Genomic DNA, 20,795 nt, shown 5'->3' on the forward strand with positions numbered 1-20,795 from the left:
GGATTAGAGGTGCGGCTCATAACTTGTGAACGAAACAAATGCATTAACTTAATTTTCTCTGCCAAGACACAAAAACAGCCTCTTACATGGAATTGATGGTTTTGTCCTTCCAGACCAGCGTTCCTCCGTTTGGTGAACATCTTGATGATTATGTTCTGCCTGTGTTTCTGGTGAGGAGCAGCTCTCTTTCTTTTCTTCCTCCTGTGAGGATGAGGGGATACAGTGGTGGTACAATGGTTGGGCTTCCAACGTCTCCAGGTTGGTCTGAAGGTGTTCACGTCATTGGGGGTAGCACGGGTCCCTCATCCCGCTCATCTTGGGCTGTTTCTTGGGCTGACGATTTCTTCAGATACAGTGATGGAGGAGGCAGGCCTTTGGGTGGTAGCTCATCATACTAAAGTAGGAGCTGAGGCCTGCACAGCTCACAGACTCAGGAGAGATGAAGTTCATGTTCAAGACAGTGTAGCAAGAGTTTGTGAGAGAAGGAGGGGTTATCCGCTCCGTACAGCTGGACCTGGGCTGCTGCACATCAGCGGGACCCCTGTCGAATTTTGGGGTCCATGTCCTATGCGAGGCCAGGGACATCAGTTTCACTACTAGTTGTATAACAATAAACCATGCAAAGCCCAGTGGGGAATCGAATCATTTAAAGGGTTTCTTTCTCTCAAACCATTTGATCAGACTTTTTAGTTAAAAATGATAATAATACTGTCATTAAGCAGAGGCTTTTATCCAAAGCAACTTACATCTGAGACACACACCATGGAGCAATTAGGGTTAAGTCCTTGCTCAGGGGCCCAAGGTGCTTCATCTTGGTTGCCATTCTGGGGGTTTGAACCAGGGTCCAGACCCAAGCCCACCCCTGTAGCCACTAGACTACCATGTTAGGCCTGGTGTTAGGCCTTTCCTTGTCTCAACACGACAATGGCACAGCATGGAAAACATCTACAGTCAACAATAGCTAGCCATTGTGTCTGTGTCTCTCCTTTCTCTGTTCTTAATTCTCTGTCTGTTTTCTCTTTTCCTGCTCTGCCCAGCTGACCTCCGACAGGAGGGTTCCCACTTATGAATTAGGTTTACGGAGAGAATAATTGGGACTAACCTCCCATCCATCCAGGACCTGTACCGGTCCAGGACCAGGAAACGGGCAGGTAGCATCTCTGCAGACCCCTCACAGTCTGTTTGAACTCCTCCCCCTAAACAGTTGCAAGGGGAGTTTTTCCTTGCAACTGTTTGGCTTAAGGTTTGTTTCCCACTAGGGCAGTTTTTACCTGCCAGTGTTTATGTTATGTTTATCTAATAATTGCTGAAGGGTCATGTTCTGGGTCTCTGGAAAGCGCCTAGAGACAACTTCTGTTGTAATAGACGCTATATATATATACAATTTAATTGAAAATTGAATTGAATCAGGAAAGCTGATGATGCTTTTGCCAAACTATTTTTGACTCCATAGCTTTCAGTGGAGGCCACCTTGGTGTAATAATCAGTGAAACGTATCACTTTTTTGGGTGAGATGGATGGATTGATTGATGGCTTGAGACCACAGACTGTACATACTGTATACACAAGTGTGACACTATTGTGACTGTAACCAACATGTTTGTACTAAAAAAAAAGGGAGACACATTCCACTTACCGACACAATACTACACTTTAATTATTATATGACAATGGTCCTTCCTTGCCAATTTTTTTGCAATAATGGTGGTATGCTGTTGGAAAAGGGTGGAACTGCCCTCTCTGGGCGGGAGAATGAGGTGCTGCCTCAAGTGGAGGAGTTTAAGTATCTTGAAGTCTTGTTCACATGTTTACGGAAGAGTATTAGGGCCAGGCAGGAGGAAAATAAAAATAATATTTTAGAGGAGGAAGATTTTTTTTTTCATTATGAACTTCAAAATGTGGAGAAAAAAGTCAAAATGTGGAGAAAAAAGTCGAAATGTCGAGATTAATGTTGCAGTACAATTTCGAGAAAAAAGTCGAAATTTCATGAATAAAGTTGAAATGTTGAGAAAAAAGGCGAAATTTCGACTTTATTCACGAAATTTCGACTTTATTCTTGAAATTGTATTTCAACATTAATCTCGACATTTTGACTTTTTTCTCAAAGTGCACAATAAAAAAAAATCTTCCCCTCTCAAATATTTTTCCTCCTGCATGGCCCTAATACTCTTCCGTACATGTTCAATTCAAAATCAGTTAAATTTTATTTATATAGCATCTATTACAGCAGAAGTTGTCTCTAGGCGCTTTCCAGAGACCCAGAACATGACCCCCTGAGCAATTATTACTTAATCATAACATAAACGCTGGCATGTTCACAAGTTACTGAACAATGAAGCTGGAGATTGACAGGCGGAAAAATGCAGCATGTGTAGTGATGCTGGCTCTGTATTGGTCTGTTGTACTGAAAAGAGAGAATAGCCAACAGGCAAGGCTTTCTGTTTATTGGTTGCTCTATGTTCCAACTGCACCTGTGGGCATGAACTGTGGATAAAGACGGAAAGAATAAAACTGTGGATACAAGCAGCTGAAATTAGTTTCCTGGGGCATACCTAGGACAGACTGGATGGATTAAGTCTCTTGGCTGGTCTAGGAACGCCTCGGTATTTCCCTGGAGGAACTGGAGGAGGTGGCTGGGGAGAGGGAGGTCTGTGCCTCTCCGCTTTGGCTGCGGGCCCATGACCCAATTTTGGATAAGTGGAGGTTAATGGATAGCTGGATGGATGGAGGTGTAGGTGGAGTGGGTGGGCAGTTCGAATAGTGTTGCCCAAGAGGATATGGGATCAATCAAAATTAAAATACAAATATTTATCTGTATCGTAACATTTTGCATCCCTCTATGTGAGTGCTAGCAGAGACTAGTGATGATAAATGGTACTCAGGGTGTCCCATTTTATGGGATTGGTTTTCAACCACTGCCCCTTAACATTTAGTTCCACTGGCCAAAAGAAAAGGAAGGGGAAAAATTAGAAATACTAATTCTTTTTTTCTTTTTTTTCCCATTTTTACCACCCCGTGCTCCTACCTAAGTGACAGTCCTGGGCATTGCCATCCTCTACCAACCCCGGGAGGGCCCTGCACTGAGCTCAGGTCTCCTCCTTAACCTGAGGAGTGAGCAGGCCGCATCTTTTCACCAGACAGGGTGGGGCTTCTCCGGCCGGACGTAGCGCGTGGAAGGATCACGTTATTCCGGCTGGATCCTCCCCACCCCATCTGGCGCCCCGGTTGGCCAGAGGGGGCATGTATAGCCCAGGACTGCTGCATGTTTTTGTGAGGGTAGCTCCCATTAGCTACCCAAGGGAACACGGGGAGAACATGCAAACTCCTAGAAATACTAATTAAGATTGGCCAAAAACAACAATTCATTCAGTTGTTTTGGTGCTCTTTGGTCCTGGTCCTCATTGTTAAGTCTCATGAGATTTGGTTGTTCTACCAGCAAAATTCCCTTTCCAACTGCCTGGAACTGAGACAGTAAATCTTACTTCAGTACTGCAAATATGTTGCAAAATTGATTTGCATCATCTTCTGTTCCTAATTATATAGCATTGAGAGATTAGCTGTGTGTACTGTAAACATATGAACAACATTGCTGTGATCATCGTGGTTTTGCTAGCTGTAGTCATAACAGTGTCAAAACTTTGACGATAAATGGATGCATAAATGGATAAAAGAGGCAATTTTCCTGACAAAATTTCTCTTAAAATTGAGCATTCATTTTGATTCTGTTTGACGTATGTTGTTTTTTTGTGTTTTTCTGAATGAGAGATTGAGCTAGGCAGTTAGTTAGCACTCTCAGTTCACTGAAATAATCCTATTTTGTGGAAAACCCAGGGCATTAAGTTAGCAAAGTTGATGAAGAACAATGGATCACTGCAAACTGTCAGAATAACATTTTTCAAAACCAAAGTGTTTTCAATTTAATTTTCAATTCAATTTTATTTATATAGAGTCTATTACAACACAAGTTGTCTCTAGGCACTTTCCAGAGACACAGAACATGACCCCTGAACTGTTATTACATAAACAATGACAGGTAAAAACTCCCCGAGCGGGGGAAAAAACCTCTAGCCAAACAGTGGCAAGAAAACCCCTTTTAAGAGGGAAGAAACCTGGAACAGGACCTGGATCATATGGGGGGACCCTCTTGCTGAAAGCCAGCTGGGCAGAGCAGGAAAAGCGAGACAGGAAATACAGGATGAAGAACAGAGAGAGGAGAGAATCTAATATATTGTCAAAGGTACAAAAGACAAGATATATTAGTATTAATTATCCATAAGAAGGAAAAGTAAGCGTTCATATGTACAACAGATGTAGACAGCAGACACTGATATGGTCAGTGTTACATATCTGATATTAGATAAATGAATATAATTTGAATAAAGCAGCTATTTGATTGATTTATTTAATCTTGTTATTGCGTGAATAACATTTTTGCTCTTGCTACTTAGAGAACATGCATTTTTAATTTGAAATGATACTGAATACCTTCACTGAAAAGGCTGTGGAAGTCTGAAACATGTGAATACATTTCAGAATCTTTGGTACAACCTCCTTTTGTCTTTAGTGGAATTAAGTAATTCTTTTCAAGTTGGTGCGAAACCCAATAATCCATTTTGTCCCAACATGATATGAAAGCTTTCTAAGAGCTACCTGTGAAGTTTGGAATGTTAAGCTTTCTCAATCCTCCAGTATCCACTATGTTGAGTGTGGGTGAGGTCAGCTGACAGGGGTTGAAAGTCCCTGCTCCATTTTCTGGGCTCATCCTCTTACTCCAGTAGGAGCTGTCTCCACAACGATGCAAACCAGATGTTGTGTCATAACTTCCCTTTGCTCAGGGTGGAATCAATCTGGTGCAAAAAATAAAGCATTTTACTCTTAACTGTCATAAATGGATGTCAGGTCAGGATCCCTTGGTGTCACATTTTAACACTGTGCTCTCTTTTGACTCTATTTGACTACTTGAAGATTAGTGAATTAAAAAGAGAAAACTTGGGGACATTTGGACATGCAAATTAGATAAAGACTCCAAGTTGTGGAAAAAAAGTTTCCGTATGTGTTCTTCCATTTACTTACGAAAGAAAAACATAGGATTGCATTATTCCAAATTAAACCGTAATTACAAGAAATCCACTGCCTCAAATAGTAAGCCTTGAGGGATAACACATTCAACAATCCATTCAGTGAAAAGGAAACTTTCCCTTAGCCAAATAGTTAAAGAAAGACTGCAGGACATTTCTTAAAAATTAAGCCACTGATGCATTCAAACAATGTTGTACTTCAGCAAAGAAGCTCTTGTATTCATGCATCAGTATTTGAGTTCACAACCTCTTCAAAACTCTTGAGTGCTGTGCAAAAGGATGAAATCTGTTTTTCATTCCAACATCACACTTCTGTTAATTTCTATTTCCGTGAAAACATTGCCATTTTACATTCCTGGGACACTTGTTTGCGCAAAGTATACATTTACAACTGTTCCACGTATAGATAGTTTATGTTTTGAAAAGCATATGCACGTTATATGCATAGCTAATTAGGAATTTAAAGAGGATACTTTTAACATGTGTTTTTTTCTTTCTTTTCTTTCTTTTTACCGCCCCTTAACCATTTATTTACATGAATGAAAGTATGTGAACCCCTTGAACTTTTCTGAAATAATTAGCTATAAAGTGTGATCTGCCCTTCATCAAAGTCACGATAACAGACAAATAAAAAAGTGCTTAAAAAGATAACATGAAAAAGGTGGTCTGGGAAACGTGTGAACATATTCTGCAAAATTGACAGATAGAGACTGCATAAAAGGAAAGAATGACTGCAACAAAGCTCTTTGTCATTCAAACTGTTCTTCGGGTTTGTGTCAAATCTTTCCTCTTATTGTACATATTCGTTGTTAAATTAAGTCCAGGAGAAAATTTTGTGGCAGATCATCTTGTTATTTACAGCTTCTTCTTATTTATTTATGCAAGTTACACCTAATTATTTCCTGCCTCTTCCCTTGTCGATTGAAAACAACATTAGTGCAAGTGGAAATTATGCCTTTTTTTTTGCATATCTAGATCAGGGAAATGAGGTCCCATCTCTTAAGATGCATTTGGGTGCAACATTTCAATGCCAATGATCACATGCACTCAGTGCTGGCTCCTTGTGACCCGTTTCTCAGGACGGATGTTAACACCAGGTTCTTAGAAATGAAAAATGCAATCTTTTCCTGTTGATTGACAAGGCTGTTTAAAAGATTTCCGTGACAAATGGGGATGATAAGCTCTTCTATTCATCCATTTCTGATTGCCATGACCCTGATGACTCAGGATCTACATTAGCTTGCAGAGAACAGAGAAACTGTTGCTTTGGGCCCGCTGTTAAGAAATTAAATATTATGACATAGACAACAAAACTTGTCATGTCCACATATGTGTCCACCAGGTCGTAGGAGGGTGAATATGTCTGGGGAGATTTGTTTGGTACATTGTGATCAGTGGGTTCATCGCTACTATTTGTAACAGCTTAAAACTTCCTTGGTCAGGTCACCCTTGGAAAAGAGGTCTTGACCTCAATGGGTCTTTATCTGGATAAATAAAGGTGAAATAAAAACTGACCCATTATACTGTCCTCCTTTAAGTGTGATGACTAAAAGTAGACAGCAAGCCAAACTCCATTCACAAAAGACATGAGAGTCAGGATATAGCCTTCAGCTCCGGAATTTAATGCAGACTCAAGAAGCATGCAGATGCAAAATTGGAGTGAAACTGTAACATAAGAAAAAAGTAAAATCACTGTTGGCCATACATTTTTCAAATCAGTAAAGAAAAACAAAAGTACACAGGTATTTTCAGCTTTACATTACAGTAAACAAAAGATAATGAATAAATGGTCATCCAAATTAGCTTACAAACTGGCTGAAAGCTACACTGACCGAATAAAATAACATTTCAGAGTCCCAGACTAAAATGGAAATAAAACACTTTTCTTTCACAAAGTCATAAAAATACTCTTCAATATTCCTGAACAAAATGCATGTCAACTTAGATAACTCACAGACAATGCTTTCAACAGCACCACACAGCTGGATGACGACGGAAGAACTTTCCTGATCTGCTTTGCTCAACATGTGCTTTTTCTGTGCCTACTTCCTGGTTTTCCTACATCCCATAGACAGGTGGTTGTCAAAATAAAGGCATGCAACAAATAAAAGGCATTAAAGGGTGCTACCTGCCAATATAAACAACAAAAATGCCTGGAGGGCAGAACACCCATATTATCAAAGAAAGGACAGTTTGTGACAATATTGTGTCAAGTAAGTTTGATTTTCAGCAGCACCAGCAGGGAGGTATTTAACAGCCAAATCGCAACTAACAAGCTCATTCATAAATCTTCAACCAAAGTTGTTTGTCTGTTTGTCTGACAGCAACATTACACAAAAACTACCTTCTCAAATTTCATTGGTGGAGATGTAGATCTCATACAAAAGAAGAACTGAAACTGCATTTTTGGTGCAGATCCCCATCATTTTTCCTTGAAACTGCAACTTAAGTCACTGGCAGGAGACTGACCTTTCTTGGTTCTGGTTTACTTAGAAATGTGAGACATTTCTCAAGGTCTGATGAAGTGTTTTGTAATATAAGCTTAATCTGAAAAGTAAACAAAGCATGTTTTACCTGTATGAGTGGCCCATTATTCCACTTGGGTGTGACAGAGTTCACATATTACAGTATAAAATGTGCAGTGATTTTATTCACATGTTAAAATGAGGATGCAACTAACTGGCCAGCATGTCCCAGAGGGATCTATCTATGGTAAAAGTGGTGCAGTTGGGTCCAGAGTGGGCATGTTGTCTGGCATTAGTTTCCTATGATAGGTCCGAAATGGGAAGTCTATGTGGGCCAGATATATCCAAATTCAATTCAATAAAAAAGAAAACGTATTCATCTCTGGAGGCATATTTGCAGCAGTTTTCATGATTTAAGTCTTTTCATAGAGTCGTCGAGGAGGTTTATTACTGTGGGCAGGAAGGATCTCTATAGGTTTGTGTTGCAGTGAAGAAGCCTCCGACTAAATACACTTTACTGTGTTTTGAAGAAAATGCTCAGGGTTGTTCATGATCTTTTTCATTTTATGAAGTATCCTCCTTTTCACAATCATCTCCAGGGGCTCCAGAACAGTTCCCAGAACAGAACCAGCCTTCTTTATCATTTTGATCAGTTTCTTTAAGTCACTTGCTCTGATGCTGCTCCCCAACAGATCTGATTGCTCTCTCCACAACAGACTTATAGAAGATATTCAACATCTTGCTGCCAACCCCAAAGGACTTAAAATATATTCAACATATCGCTGCAAACCCCGAAGGACCTACGCTTCCTCAAGAAGTAATGTCTGCTCTGTCCTATCCTATAAACAGTATCAGCGTTGTATCTCCCGTCCAATCTGTTGTCCATGTGAACGCTGAGGTATTTATACTCCTCCACCAACTCCACTGCAAAATGCAAAAACTAACCAGCTTAATCTTGGCTCTCCTAAAATCGACAATCTTCTCATTAGTGTCGTTCACATTCAAGTGAGAAGATTGCTCTCTCTCTTGTCCATCACTGATGCACCACACAACTGCAGTCATTTCAATATTTCTGCTAACAACAAGAATCCAGCTTGTACTGGAAGTCTGAGGGTTACAGCGTGAAAAGCAGTGGTGAGAGTACAGTCCCCTGTGGTGCTCCATGGTTGCTGACCACAAGGTCAGACAAACAAACATTCAGTCTCACAAACTGTGGCCTGTTTGTCACTCCGTGATCCAGGTCATTGTGGAGGTTTCCAACTGTGTCTGTAGTTTCTTCTTCTAAATGCACAGGAGAAATCAAAGAACATGATCTTCACAGTACAGTCAATTTGTCAAGATGACTGGGTTTGTTGAAGCAAGTGTATGATGGCATCTTCAACTCCAACCTCATGACGGTAAGCAAATTCCAGTAGGTCCTGGAAGGGGCTTGTTTGCTTATTCAGATGGTCTAATAAAAGTCTATCTTGGACTTTCATGTGTGGGGATGTTATGACTACATGTCTATAGTCATTAGGAGAAGATGGATCTTTTTGGTGCTGTTAACAAGGATGTCTTCAGCAGCACTGGAACCATCTCTGGGGTCAGGGTAAGTTTAAACAGGTGTTGGAGAATCCCACAGAGCTGGTCTGAACAGGCTTTTCAGACTTGCCATCTGGACCTGCATCCTTGTTGGGTTTAACTTCTCCAGTTACCTCTTCACCTGACTGGAGATAGACTGACCGGGGGGTGGAGTGGGTTGTCTCTTACCACATTCCCCTAACGTGGTAAGAGACAACAATGGAGCAGCAGCAAGATCAATGACTGAGGTGGAAGATGAGACAACCAAGGTGTAACAGGGAGGCTTTGGGTCAAGGAAGGGTGGATTCTGGGATTGTTTCTGAACTGAACCTGTTGAAGAATGTCTTCAGTTCATTGGATCCGTCCAGACTTCCATCTATCTGGTCCTCCTTCTGCTTGACAGATGTGTTCTTCTTCATCCCAGACCACACATCTCATGGTTGTTCTGCTGGAGCTTGTTCTCCAGCTTTCTCCTGTACACCTCCTTGTTGACTCTGATCTTTACTTTCAGTTTTTTTCATTCTGACCTCAATTACTGTATTCTCTGTGTCCATCCCACAAGGCTCGGTTTTTCCTGTTGAGGAGGTCAGGTCCTTGGTGATCCAAGGTTTAATACTGGGGAAAACACCTCACTGTTCTGGTGGGATGATGATGTCCACACAGAAGTCAGTCAGACACTCATTCATGGCATTGATGTTGTCTCCATGTGGTTCACAGAGTACATCCCAGTATGTTGCCTCAAAACACCCCTGCAGAGTTTCTGCAGCTTCCTGTGACCGCCTCTACACAATCCTTTTGGTCACAGGTTGGCTCTGGATGATGGGTTTGTAGGTGGAGGAAAGAACAACCAAATTATGATCCAACTTGCAAAGAGCAGGTCATACAGAGGAGCTGGATGCATCTCTGACATTTGCATAAAACAAAATCCAACGTTGTTTTCTCTAGTGAAGCACTTGACAAACTGTTGAAACGATAGAAATGTGGCAGAGAGAGAGAGAGAGAGAGACGTGGCTGAAATCACCAATGATGGCTAGAAACGTGCTGGGCTGTTTTGTATGTAGCTTAGCAACACCAGCGTCTGTCCTTGCTGACGCGGGATGAACACTGCTACTACAGTAACACTGGTGAACTCTCATGGAAGATAATAAGGATGGAAACTCACAGGTAACTCAATATCCAGCTGCAGAAACGATGTAGGATGTGTTGGATTACACCATGGATTACATCCACAATGTCTCCTATTCAACCTGTGGGGGACTTGGGGTCTCAGTCCAGGTACAATTTAGCAGTTTAAAAATTAAAAAAAGTTCAAACTAAATCCTTTAGGTAGCACAGCATCCAAACTGAAATGGAACACAAAAAACAATGATATTGATGAAAGAGACTCCAGAAGTATGGAAACATATCCTATAATAGAATATGGGAACCAGGCCTCATGTTCTATTTCAGAGGGGAATATACTGTAAGGCCCATAAGGGATGCAAGGGAGTTAAATGGGAATGAGCTAAGAAAGGAGCAAATCGTATATGTCCCATGTAGTTTAAATAACAAGTGTTTCAGCTTAGAAAATGAACCAGTTGGACCCCACCTTAAAAAAATAAAAGTAGGGCTATTAATTAACCTGCAGACAAACCCATGTGTGACACATTTTGCAGCTCACGTAATGCTGAATTTTTTTTTATTCATTAAAATTAAAGATCCATATTACTTGAGTGCGCAAGTGATAGCAGATTTAGCAAAACATCTGAACTCCTTTACCCGTAGGGATGTGTAAGTAATTGTCAGTCCATGGCGATGTGCAAAAATGTTGCATAAAGTAATAACATACTGAAGGTCATGTTAAACTGTGAGATATTGGCACAATTGTGAAGCAGTCATAGACAGAGAGCCGAAGGCCAAATACTCCCCTCGGTGTAATAGCCTTCATGAAATACAGTCAAGAAAGACATTCAAAACTTGATTGTAGTCGACTGGGAGAACGGAAACTTTGCAAGCCAAGAGAAGTGATTTACCAGTTTTTGAGAGGGGATATTTTTTCTTTATTATCTTATCAACTGCAATCATAATGCATTAGTGTAGGCTGCTTTTTCTCAAGTTTTCCCTTGAGATCCGTCAGGATTAAACTGGGCAATTTAATAACATTTTGGTATGTAACAAAACTACAAAGCCCTTTAATGCACAGGGCTGGAATGCAAAATACAGACTCTTACAGGAGATCCTTCAGACCTCCACAGGATATCCTTCAGATCTCTAGAGGAGATCCTTAGGAATTCTAGAGGAGATCCTTCAGACTTCTACAGGAGATCCTTCAGACCTCTACAGGAGATCCTTCAGACTTCTACAGGAGATCCTTCAGACCTCCACAGGAGATCCTTCAGACTTCTATAGGAGATCCTTCAGACCTTTACAGGAGATCCTTCAGACCTCTAGAGGAGATCCTTCAAACCTCTATACGAAATATATCAGACCTCTAAAGGAGATATTTCAAAATTTCAGGAGATATTTCAGATCTTTGCAGGAGATCCTTCAGACTTTTACAGGAGATCCTTCAGACCTCTACAGGAAATATTTCAGACTTCTTCAGGAGATATTTCAGACCTCAACAGGAGATCCTTCAGACCTCTAAAAAAGATATTTCACACATTTCAGGAGATATTTCAGAACTTTGCAGGAGATCCTTCAGACCTCTAAAGAGATTTTTCAGACCTCTGCAGAGATCCTTCAGACAGGGGATCTCTACTGCCCAGAGCAGTAAACCTCTACAATGAGTCTTTGAAGAGACTTACAGGGGATCCTTCAGACTTCTACAGGAGATCCTTCAGACCTCTACAGGAGATCCTTCAGACCTCTATAATAGATCCTTCAGACCTCTGCAGGAGATCCTTCAGACCTCTACAGGAGGTCCTTCAGACCTCTACAGGAGGTCCTTCAGACCTCTACCGGAGATCCTACTGAAAGGGGGTCTCTTCTGCCCACAGCAATAAACCTCAACAATAACTCTTTGAAGAGACTTAAATGAACACTAATACAATACATTTCCCTTTTGGGTAGTTTATATTTTAAATTAAACTGGATTAAACCTCCTGTAAAACTATCAGTCTCCCATGTGGTTGTGGAGAAATGCCTCCTCGGTCTCCTCTCTTGTTTTTTCCTAGTCCATTTGTTTTACAACGTTGCTTCACATCATTGAGGTTTTTGGGAATTCGCTTATACAAAGCTCTCTTTGAGCTCCTGCCACAATATTTAAGTTGTGCTTAAGTCAGTCAAATATTGTGTTTCTTTTATTATTTTTTGATAGATTTGCTGTTATTTTAGTTTTTTTATGTATATAATAAATTATCAGCACTTCACTGCTGTGCTTGATGGGTCTGAGGCTTTTCTGCCCAACATGTTCCTGGCTATTAGGAACACAACGAGTCTCGTTTGGTGTCACCTGCCCATAAGATGTTTTTCTCCTCTTAACCCCCTCCAAATAAAACATACTTTTTTTTTCTATTTGTCCAGTCATAGACTTTAAAATTATGCAAGCTGAGTAAGGCATGTAGGGCCTTAGATATTGTGGGGTTTTTTTTCTTATTTTTTGTTTTATCATTATTCTAATGATTGTCTTGATCTAATTTAAACATTTTTATATCTTGTATTTTATGGCTTTGTTTATGGTATATCATCCTATGGCATTTGGTTTTATGGTATGTTTTTACCTTTTTACCTCAGAGTCAAACTTCGTTAATGTCATTCAACCGATTTGGAGGATAAACGAACGGTAGATTCTCAGGTCTCTGTGTGTCATCTGCGGTTCTATGCACCCGTGACCACAGAATATATGATTGAAAGAGGGGTGACTAATTTTTTTAAAATTGTACAGGTTACAATGGTTTAATTTAAATTACATCTAACTCTCAAAGTGACACTTGTTTTTTTCCACTTGTGGCTCGTTGGCGATCATCAGCCCTCCACCTGAAATGCATCCCGACTCTTATCCCTTTTATAACATACCCACTTAAATGAAACACAAACAAAACAAATCATCCAATAACATTTGGATACATGTACTTTATTCATGTTTCATATATGTTTGTTTACATTTATACAAAAATACAGAATACAGTAGAGTTTTCACCCAGAATACCAACTGGGCAATAATTCCATTTACTTTTTGGCACCCAGACTTATTTCCTGCCGAGAGCCATTAGATTCTCCCACTTCAGTGGGACGGATCAGTGGATCAATCGTGCCCAAAAGCACTGTCGGGTGTGCAGCTCCGCTCTCTCTCAGAGCGCACAACAACCCACGCAGGAACAGTATTTTGGGGCAGTCATTCTTTCGACTAATGCATGTAATTGCTTGGCTTCTGGCCACCATGCATCAGTCGCGCTGACAATTTCCGGCTCTCACATAGACAGGAAAATGGGAGACCATGTAGTTTATTTGTATTTGTTCACAGCTTAGACCTGTTACAGCTCAATATATTCATAGACTATGTATAAAAAAGCAACTTTTGACGTAGTATGCCTTGTTTGTTAGCTTTTGGCTAGACTAACCTGCGTCTCTGTCTGAATACTGGATACTGCATGTAATGGTGTTAATGGAGAGGGTTCTACCTAAACATGATGGGAGAGAAAGCCAGGTCTAAACTGTCATAGATAGTATATTTCAACAGTTCTTTCAAAAATGCATCTTGGAGTAGACATAAGTGTCTAAAAGATTCAAAATCACAGTACTTTAACTGTCCATTATTCTCTAATGTTTCTTCTTGAAGTACTGTGGACATAAATGTAGCCTGGCCAGCCCTCCTAATTCTTGTCCACTTTGATACAAACAATTATTCTGGTTCACGTTTGATTTCTGGGAGCAGTGCCAACAGATGCACCAGATGGGCATAGGACCAATCAGAGATGTAGCATGGCAACCAGGCCAGTAAAGGAGGAGCACCTCCAACTCTGGGAGCGTGGATCTCAGCTGGAAAAAGATGGACTTTCCTCTCCAGGTTTGGGATGGAGGTCCCTCATCTGGAGGACTTTTACTGTTGTGGGGTCTTGTTCACCTGTCAGGCACGACTGTAGCGGATCGGGGTGGGCGTCCGCAGTCATGACTGAGCCAAAAGGCAGCCGGGCTCTCAGTTTACTCGTCAAACTGTGAAAGAATGAAGCTGTTTATACAAGTGGCTGAAATGAGCTTTCCCTGCAGGGTGGCTGGAGTCTTCCTGAGAGCGGGTGGGAGGCACCGCCATTCAGGAGGAGCTCGAAGGGATGTCGCTGCTCTTCCACTCTGAGAGGAGCCAGTTGAGTTGAACCGGGCAGTCGTTTTGCAATTAAAAAAAGGGTTATTTGTTACTATTTGTCATTTTGACGCTACGATTGATTCGGTACATTTTGTACCAGTGGAAACGGCTGTGAATGGGAGGTGTGCCAGACCCATTTCACGAGACAGAATGGATGTGGGCGGCCAGGCTACATAAATGTGGATCATCTCTCTAACACATACTCAGCTCAATAAAAACTGCCATAGAGAATATGGCACAGATCACGTATCACTCATACTTTTCATTAAAAATGCATTTTTGAATGAACAATATTATCTTGCGGTTCAACAAAATAAACAATACTTTACCACACCAAAAAGTTCCAGCTATTGATGCTGAAAGGTACTGCTGATCTGAACTATATGAACACCAATGTGGTATACCTTTTTTTTCTTTTTCCTTTTTGATTTTTTTTTTTTTTTTTTTTTTTGTCAAACACGGATTCAATTTTTGCACAGTATACTCTTGTTTCTTATAAGAAAAAAGTCCCAAACATATCATAGTCCCAAATATACAGGAAACAAGCAGTTAGCTGAAGTGGTTCCTAAAAAAAAAAAAAAAAAGGTCACAGAAAGGTTAAAATGTAACGTGAACAGAAATGTTACAACCATTGCGATTTGTTCAGCTGACACACTTTTCAAACACCGAAGCAAATTCTGTACCAAATCATAACTGCTCACAGGTCAAGCCAACTAAACGCTCGTTTGACAGAGGAGAGACGAGGGGAATGGTGTCTGGTGGTTCCTGCTACTTCTAGGAAATATGAATGAGTGACATTTACACACACGAGTCAATCACACTAATCAAACAAGGCACAAAACCGAAGATGAACATGGTACAATGTAAGACCACAAATATGATACAGAAACGGCCACCTCTCTCATCGCCCCCCTAGTTCCCTGACGGGAAAAGTCGCAGCCCATGTGTCCTGTTCACACGCCTGACTCTTTAATGACTGATATCAAAAGTTTTGATCGTTTTCTTACAACTCCAAAGCTCCAAAACAAGAAAGGTGGGACGCTGTGTAAAATGTCAAAAACAAAATGCAAAAGATTTGGGCAAATAAACATCAGACCACTATGTAGCACTCCCTCCGTTCTGTTTTTCTGTGATATAGGACTGAAGCTGCTCAAAAGTCCTGGGTCATCTGTTGTATTTGTTTTGCTCCAGATGTTTGAATATCGTGAAAAGTCTGGCGACAGTTCAGGGTTTATCCGGGAAGGCGTCTCGCTGGGTGCATATGTTGTCTAAAAAACATGTATATACCCCTTTCTTAAAGATGTGCAAGAAGCCTTTTCCTCAGGCACTGCTGCCCCCGCCCCCCCCCCCCCCCCCCCCCCCACCTCGTAGCAGAAGAGAGCGGTGACTTTCATGCTTCACATCTTCATTCCCAAGACCATGAAATAGATTTTATCATTCAGATGCAGGCCAGCCAAGTTCTGCATGATTTCTGGAAGCCTACAGCTTATAATATGTCCTTCTGGAGTTGAGAGTTGGCTACCTTGCACCCTGTACATGGAGCTTGGGTTTGAAATGGACAAATGGTTTGGGTCTGATATGGTTTCGGTGTTTTGTGGGTAGATCCCACTCAGGAAACTGGACAAACCCACTGGGGGGCTGTATCTGCAGGCCACTTTTAGACCCAGATGGGGACCGGATATGACCCAAAGAGCTGCCAGAGGGAATCCAGTCGTCATATTTGGCCTCAAATAGCAGCAGGAAGGTTTTCACTGTTTACATTTTGCACAGCATCCCACTTTTTTTTTTTCCTCTAATAATTGGATTCTAATTTAGGATCCATTATTGTTCTACTTGGTTCTGATGTGAGCAGGGTCACCTGCCTTGTTCTTTTAATTTTTTTTTAGTCTTCTCATCCCTCCGTCAAGATCTGTTCTGACCGAGCGGAGGCGATTTTACTTCCTGTCTTATCAGATCTCAGAGTGAAGAAAGGCTTACGTGGCCCATTACCGGGCCTGAGTCGATGCGGGCCTGAGAGCTTCAGCAGGTGCTGCAGGTTAGTACTTGCAGGTTGAACGTCCTCGGTGTCGACTGTTTTAAAGAGCTCAAAGAGCATCTGAAGGTCACAGCAGTTCACTGCGGGGATGAGATGACGGGGATTCCCTCCGATGGAGAGCTGCGGCGCAGCTTTAAGGCAAAACTAAGATTTAGGTTCGCACGGCATTCCCACCTGATCAGCTGTGTGGACTACAAACGTGTTCAAGATGCAGATTCTTTGACTCTGATAAACGCAGCGCGTCAGGGAGTTTCTGAGGAGTTTTATTAGAGGACAAGGTCGGCAGGAGCAGATTAAACCTTCGGAGTGAACAGTTGAGGCTGGATGAGTTAAATTTACACCGATAATTACTGTACAAACAGTTAGAAGAGAAAAAAAGAAGAAGATATTTTATATGAAAATTACACTTTAGGCTATTTGTTTATTCAATTATATTATTTCTGCTTATACTTTTTTTTTATTTAAATTTTTTTCTTTACCTTTTCCAGAGGATTGGCCTTCAAAATCTCTCTCAGACTACAAAGGTGAGAAAAGTGTTGGGAAAAAAATCAAGGCATTGGGCTGGGATTAGGAGGGGGCTGGGATCGGGATTCTCAGGGGGCAAGAGGGGGCTGGGATCGGGAGGCTTAGTGATTGGGAGCGGGCTGGGATCAAGAAGGGGCTGGGATCGTGAGACTCAGGGATCGGCAGCCTAAGAGATTGGGAGCGGGCTGGGAGCGGGATACTCAGGGATTGGGAGGCTCAGGGGTCAGGATGGGGCTGGTATCAGGAGGCTCAGGGATCGAGATGAGGCTCAGGGATTGGGAGGCTCAGGGGTCAGGAGGGGGCTGGGATCAGGAGGCTTAGTGATTGGGAGCAGTCTGGGATCAAGAAGTGGCTGGGATGGGAAGGCTCATGGATCGGGATGCTAAGGGATCGGGAGGGAGCTGGGATCGGGAGGCTCAGGGATCGGGAGGGAGCTGGGATCGGGATGCTCAGGGGTCAAGAGGGGGCTGGGATCGGGAAGGACCTGGGATCGGGAGGCTCAGGGATTGGGAGGCTCATCCTCGTCGCCTGCGTGCCTGATGTCTGCACTTGGAGTTACAAAAGAAAGTGGATCCACAGCAGTCATCCCTGATGCTCATGAGCAGAATGTCGCTGCAGATTTCTATCATCTCAGTGGAAGTTAGTCAAAGCAGCACGTTTTATTATAAATATATATGTCTTTTCTCTTTGTAATCAATTCACACATTCTAAATCATCCAAGTTGCATAAGCCAACAACAATCTACAAATGTTTATTCTGGAGCATGGTGAGGTTTTTTTAATGGGGGGGGGGTTACAATGTGTTAGTACACAGATCGGTCTTTAAACGTGACCTGTTAGTAAAGGTGCTCTTACATGATTGCCTGAAACACTTCAACTGTAAGATGAGCAGCAGGCGAGCGCTACCACCAATAAATAAATACATCACACACCTCTATGGGTTCATACCTGTCAAGACAACGTGATCACACCCGGGAACTACCACGCTTAACACCATTTTCTTTGGAAACGCCCGGACTCGGACCAAACTAGGGAGCTGCTGAGGATACGGTCAACATGAGGGTCATCAGAGGTAGTAATTCACGCCTCAGGTCAGTAAAAGATGTCGCAAAAGGCATCACTTACTCGCTGCTTTGTTCTCTCTGAAGATACAGTGGTGGGCCCTAAAAGTCAGGCAGACCCGGAGAAACGTGCCCCGTTTTTCCCCAGACGGTTCTGATGGATGATCAGTGGCGGCCGGAGAATCCGGGGTGGGGGTGGGGAGGTGGAAGGGGGGACGTTGGCTATCAGCTAAACTCTTTTTGAAAGCATGGGGGTTAATACAGTCTTATAAGAAAGGCAAGCGTCCAAACAGTATCAGGAGACATATAACCAGAGGACTTGTGGTGATGGCGACTGTTACTTTGCCACCGTGAATCTGGAGAGCAGTCCAGAACGGGCCATTCACCTCTGTTTCAGGAGTGTTTTTCACCGTTGGACACCAAAAGAGAGAGGAAAGAGTCCTGCGGGGGGAGAAACGTGAGGAGAGATGTCAGAAATGGAGGTGAGACAACGATTATTTCCTCATCTTCCAGCTTCTTGTCAGGCATTTGCGGGAAAACTCACTGATTAGGCTGATCAAGGACTTTACACGGTCTCAGCGATGGTCAGCATGTTTCTGCAATGAGACAGAAAGAAAAAAGAAAGTCTCAGACTCGATCACTCAAGAAAGAAAACATCCTCAACAGAAGAAATGACTTCCACATGACAAGAGTCAAACTCTCATCACGGAAACAAAAGCATGTCACGTTCTGGCGATTAGGTACAGGGAAGTCAGGTGACGTCTCAGTTCAAATTGGTGGACTTGAAACGATCTGAACACGGGTCCCGTGGTGAAATGCATCACTGCAGGATGAAGTGAAGAGATTTCGGCTTGTCATGATTTTCTCAGCAAATCATTTAAGTGGGTAGTTTTCTTTCTTCAAAGATAACGGGTGACAATGATGCGCTCTGAGAACCGCTCGCCGAGTTGGGACTAAACTGGACCCCAGTGGTTCAGTTGTGAGGTCTTGTTCAGGTTTTTTGGCCTCTGAAGCGAAGAGAGTTTTAGAAGAAGATGCCTTTTCTCTCTGACATTTGGGACATTCTTCACACTGCTTCAATGACTGGTTATTTGGCGTGTCCGTGCACATTCCTGCAAGTCTGCCGGCGTTCTCTAATCACATCACAGCAGAGCCTCCTCATGACTCCGTTCACGGCAGAATTATGCCAGAGACAACAGCCTATTATATCATATAATTAATTAATCTTATACAAATGCAGTCAGACTGCATTTGTGGTGAATGCAGTCAGACTGCTTCACCACGACAGTTTCAGGACGCACAGAGCTGAAATGAACTTCGCCTTCGGTTGAATCAAGAGTTCAGTCCAGTTCTGATGGATGGGTATGAAATATCTCAGGAAACTGTGTCATGTGGTGTCTCTGCGAGCACCACGCTGAGCATGGACCCACGTAAACGGAGGAGAGAGGTCACGGAGAACGTTTTACAGTCGACTGTTAAAAGTTGTGGTTGAGGCCCTTCTCCAGGCAGCTTTTGCTATTCTGTGACGGCAGATAACGTTATTTAGGAGTATAAGGTCCATGCGACCACAGCCGACATTCCGGGACGTGATAAGAAACTCTGAAAAGACCCAGGTCAAGGTACCACACACCATCCATCGTGTTTTTCGGCAGCAACCGGCTCCTTGGAAAAAAACCCAGCTGTTAGGGTTTTGAGGGTTCGATCTTGGTTCCCTGTTGGCTTATGTTTTAGTCTCATTTTCTGCCCTTTTGCTTTTGTTCTCCTGCTATTTTAAACTTGTTACAACACCAGTTTGTGTTAAATAAAACAACTGTCTCTCCTGCATGTGGGTCCAATATTTCTTCCACTATTAAAGGACGAGTAAACAAATAAAAAAGCCACACTAAACTTGTAAAGTGCATGTTAAAGTTTCTGGGAGAATTTCCTTTGGGCTGATGAAACAACTTTGGCTCGTCTCATCAGTGCTACGTCCATGCACGGAAAAGATGAAGCTTTCACATGAAATGTACCTACTGTGAAACAAGAAAGACCCTATCTACCCCTACTTAACCCTACCCTTAACCCTTAACCCTAACCCCACTCCTAACCTTAACCCTACCCTGAAACAAGAAAGAGGCTCGGCTCCAGTGAACAGAGTCAGGGGTCCTAACCCTACCCCTAACCCTAACTATAACCCTACCTTGAACCCTACCCCTAACCTTAACCCAACCCCTACCCCCAACCATACCCCTACCTAACCCTACCCCTAACCCCACCCCTAACCTTAACCCTAACCTTAACCCTTACCCCTAACCCTAATTCTAACCATACCCCTACCTAACCCTACCCCTAACCCCACCCTTAACCTTAACCCTTACCCCTAACCCTAATTCTAACCATACCCCTACCTAACCCTACCCCTAACCCCACCCCTAACCTTAACGATTACCCCTAACCCTAATTCTAACCCTACCCCTAACCTTAACCCTAATTCTAACCCTACCCCTAACCATACCCCTACCTAACCCTAGCCCTAACCCCACCCCTAACCTTAACCCTAATTCTAACCCTACCCCTAACCATACCCCTACCTAACCCTACCCCTAACCCTAATTCTAACCCTACCCCTAACCCTAACTATAATCCTGCCCTGAACCCTACCACTAACCTTAACCCAAACCCTACCCCCAACCATACCCCTACCTAACCCTACCCCTAACCCCACCCCTAACCCTAACCTTAACCCTTACCCCTAAACCTAATTCTAACCATACCCCTACCTAACCCTACCCCTAACCCTACCCCTAACCCC

The 20,795-nt window shown here is 42.5% G+C and overlaps 1 protein-coding gene across 1 annotated transcript in view; it reads right to left on the bottom strand.

Moving 5' to 3' along the window:
- Positions 1-17,417: 17,417 nt before the first annotated feature.
- kitlga (kit ligand a) overlaps positions 17,418-20,795 on the bottom strand; it is a 61,054-nt gene continuing 57,676 nt past the window's right edge. The window contains exons 9-10 of the mRNA XM_061722443.1: positions 18,549-18,600; positions 17,418-18,445 (exon numbers count right to left, since the gene is read on the bottom strand). Of these exons, the coding sequence (XP_061578427.1) occupies positions 18,570-18,600 (31 nt within the window). The 3' untranslated portion in view covers positions 17,418-18,445; positions 18,549-18,569. The remainder of the gene's footprint in view (positions 18,446-18,548; positions 18,601-20,795) is intronic.

This window comes from Cololabis saira, chromosome 5 (assembly GCF_033807715.1).
Source record: "Cololabis saira isolate AMF1-May2022 chromosome 5, fColSai1.1, whole genome shotgun sequence".
Taxonomy (NCBI): domain Eukaryota; kingdom Metazoa; phylum Chordata; class Actinopteri; order Beloniformes; family Belonidae; genus Cololabis; species Cololabis saira.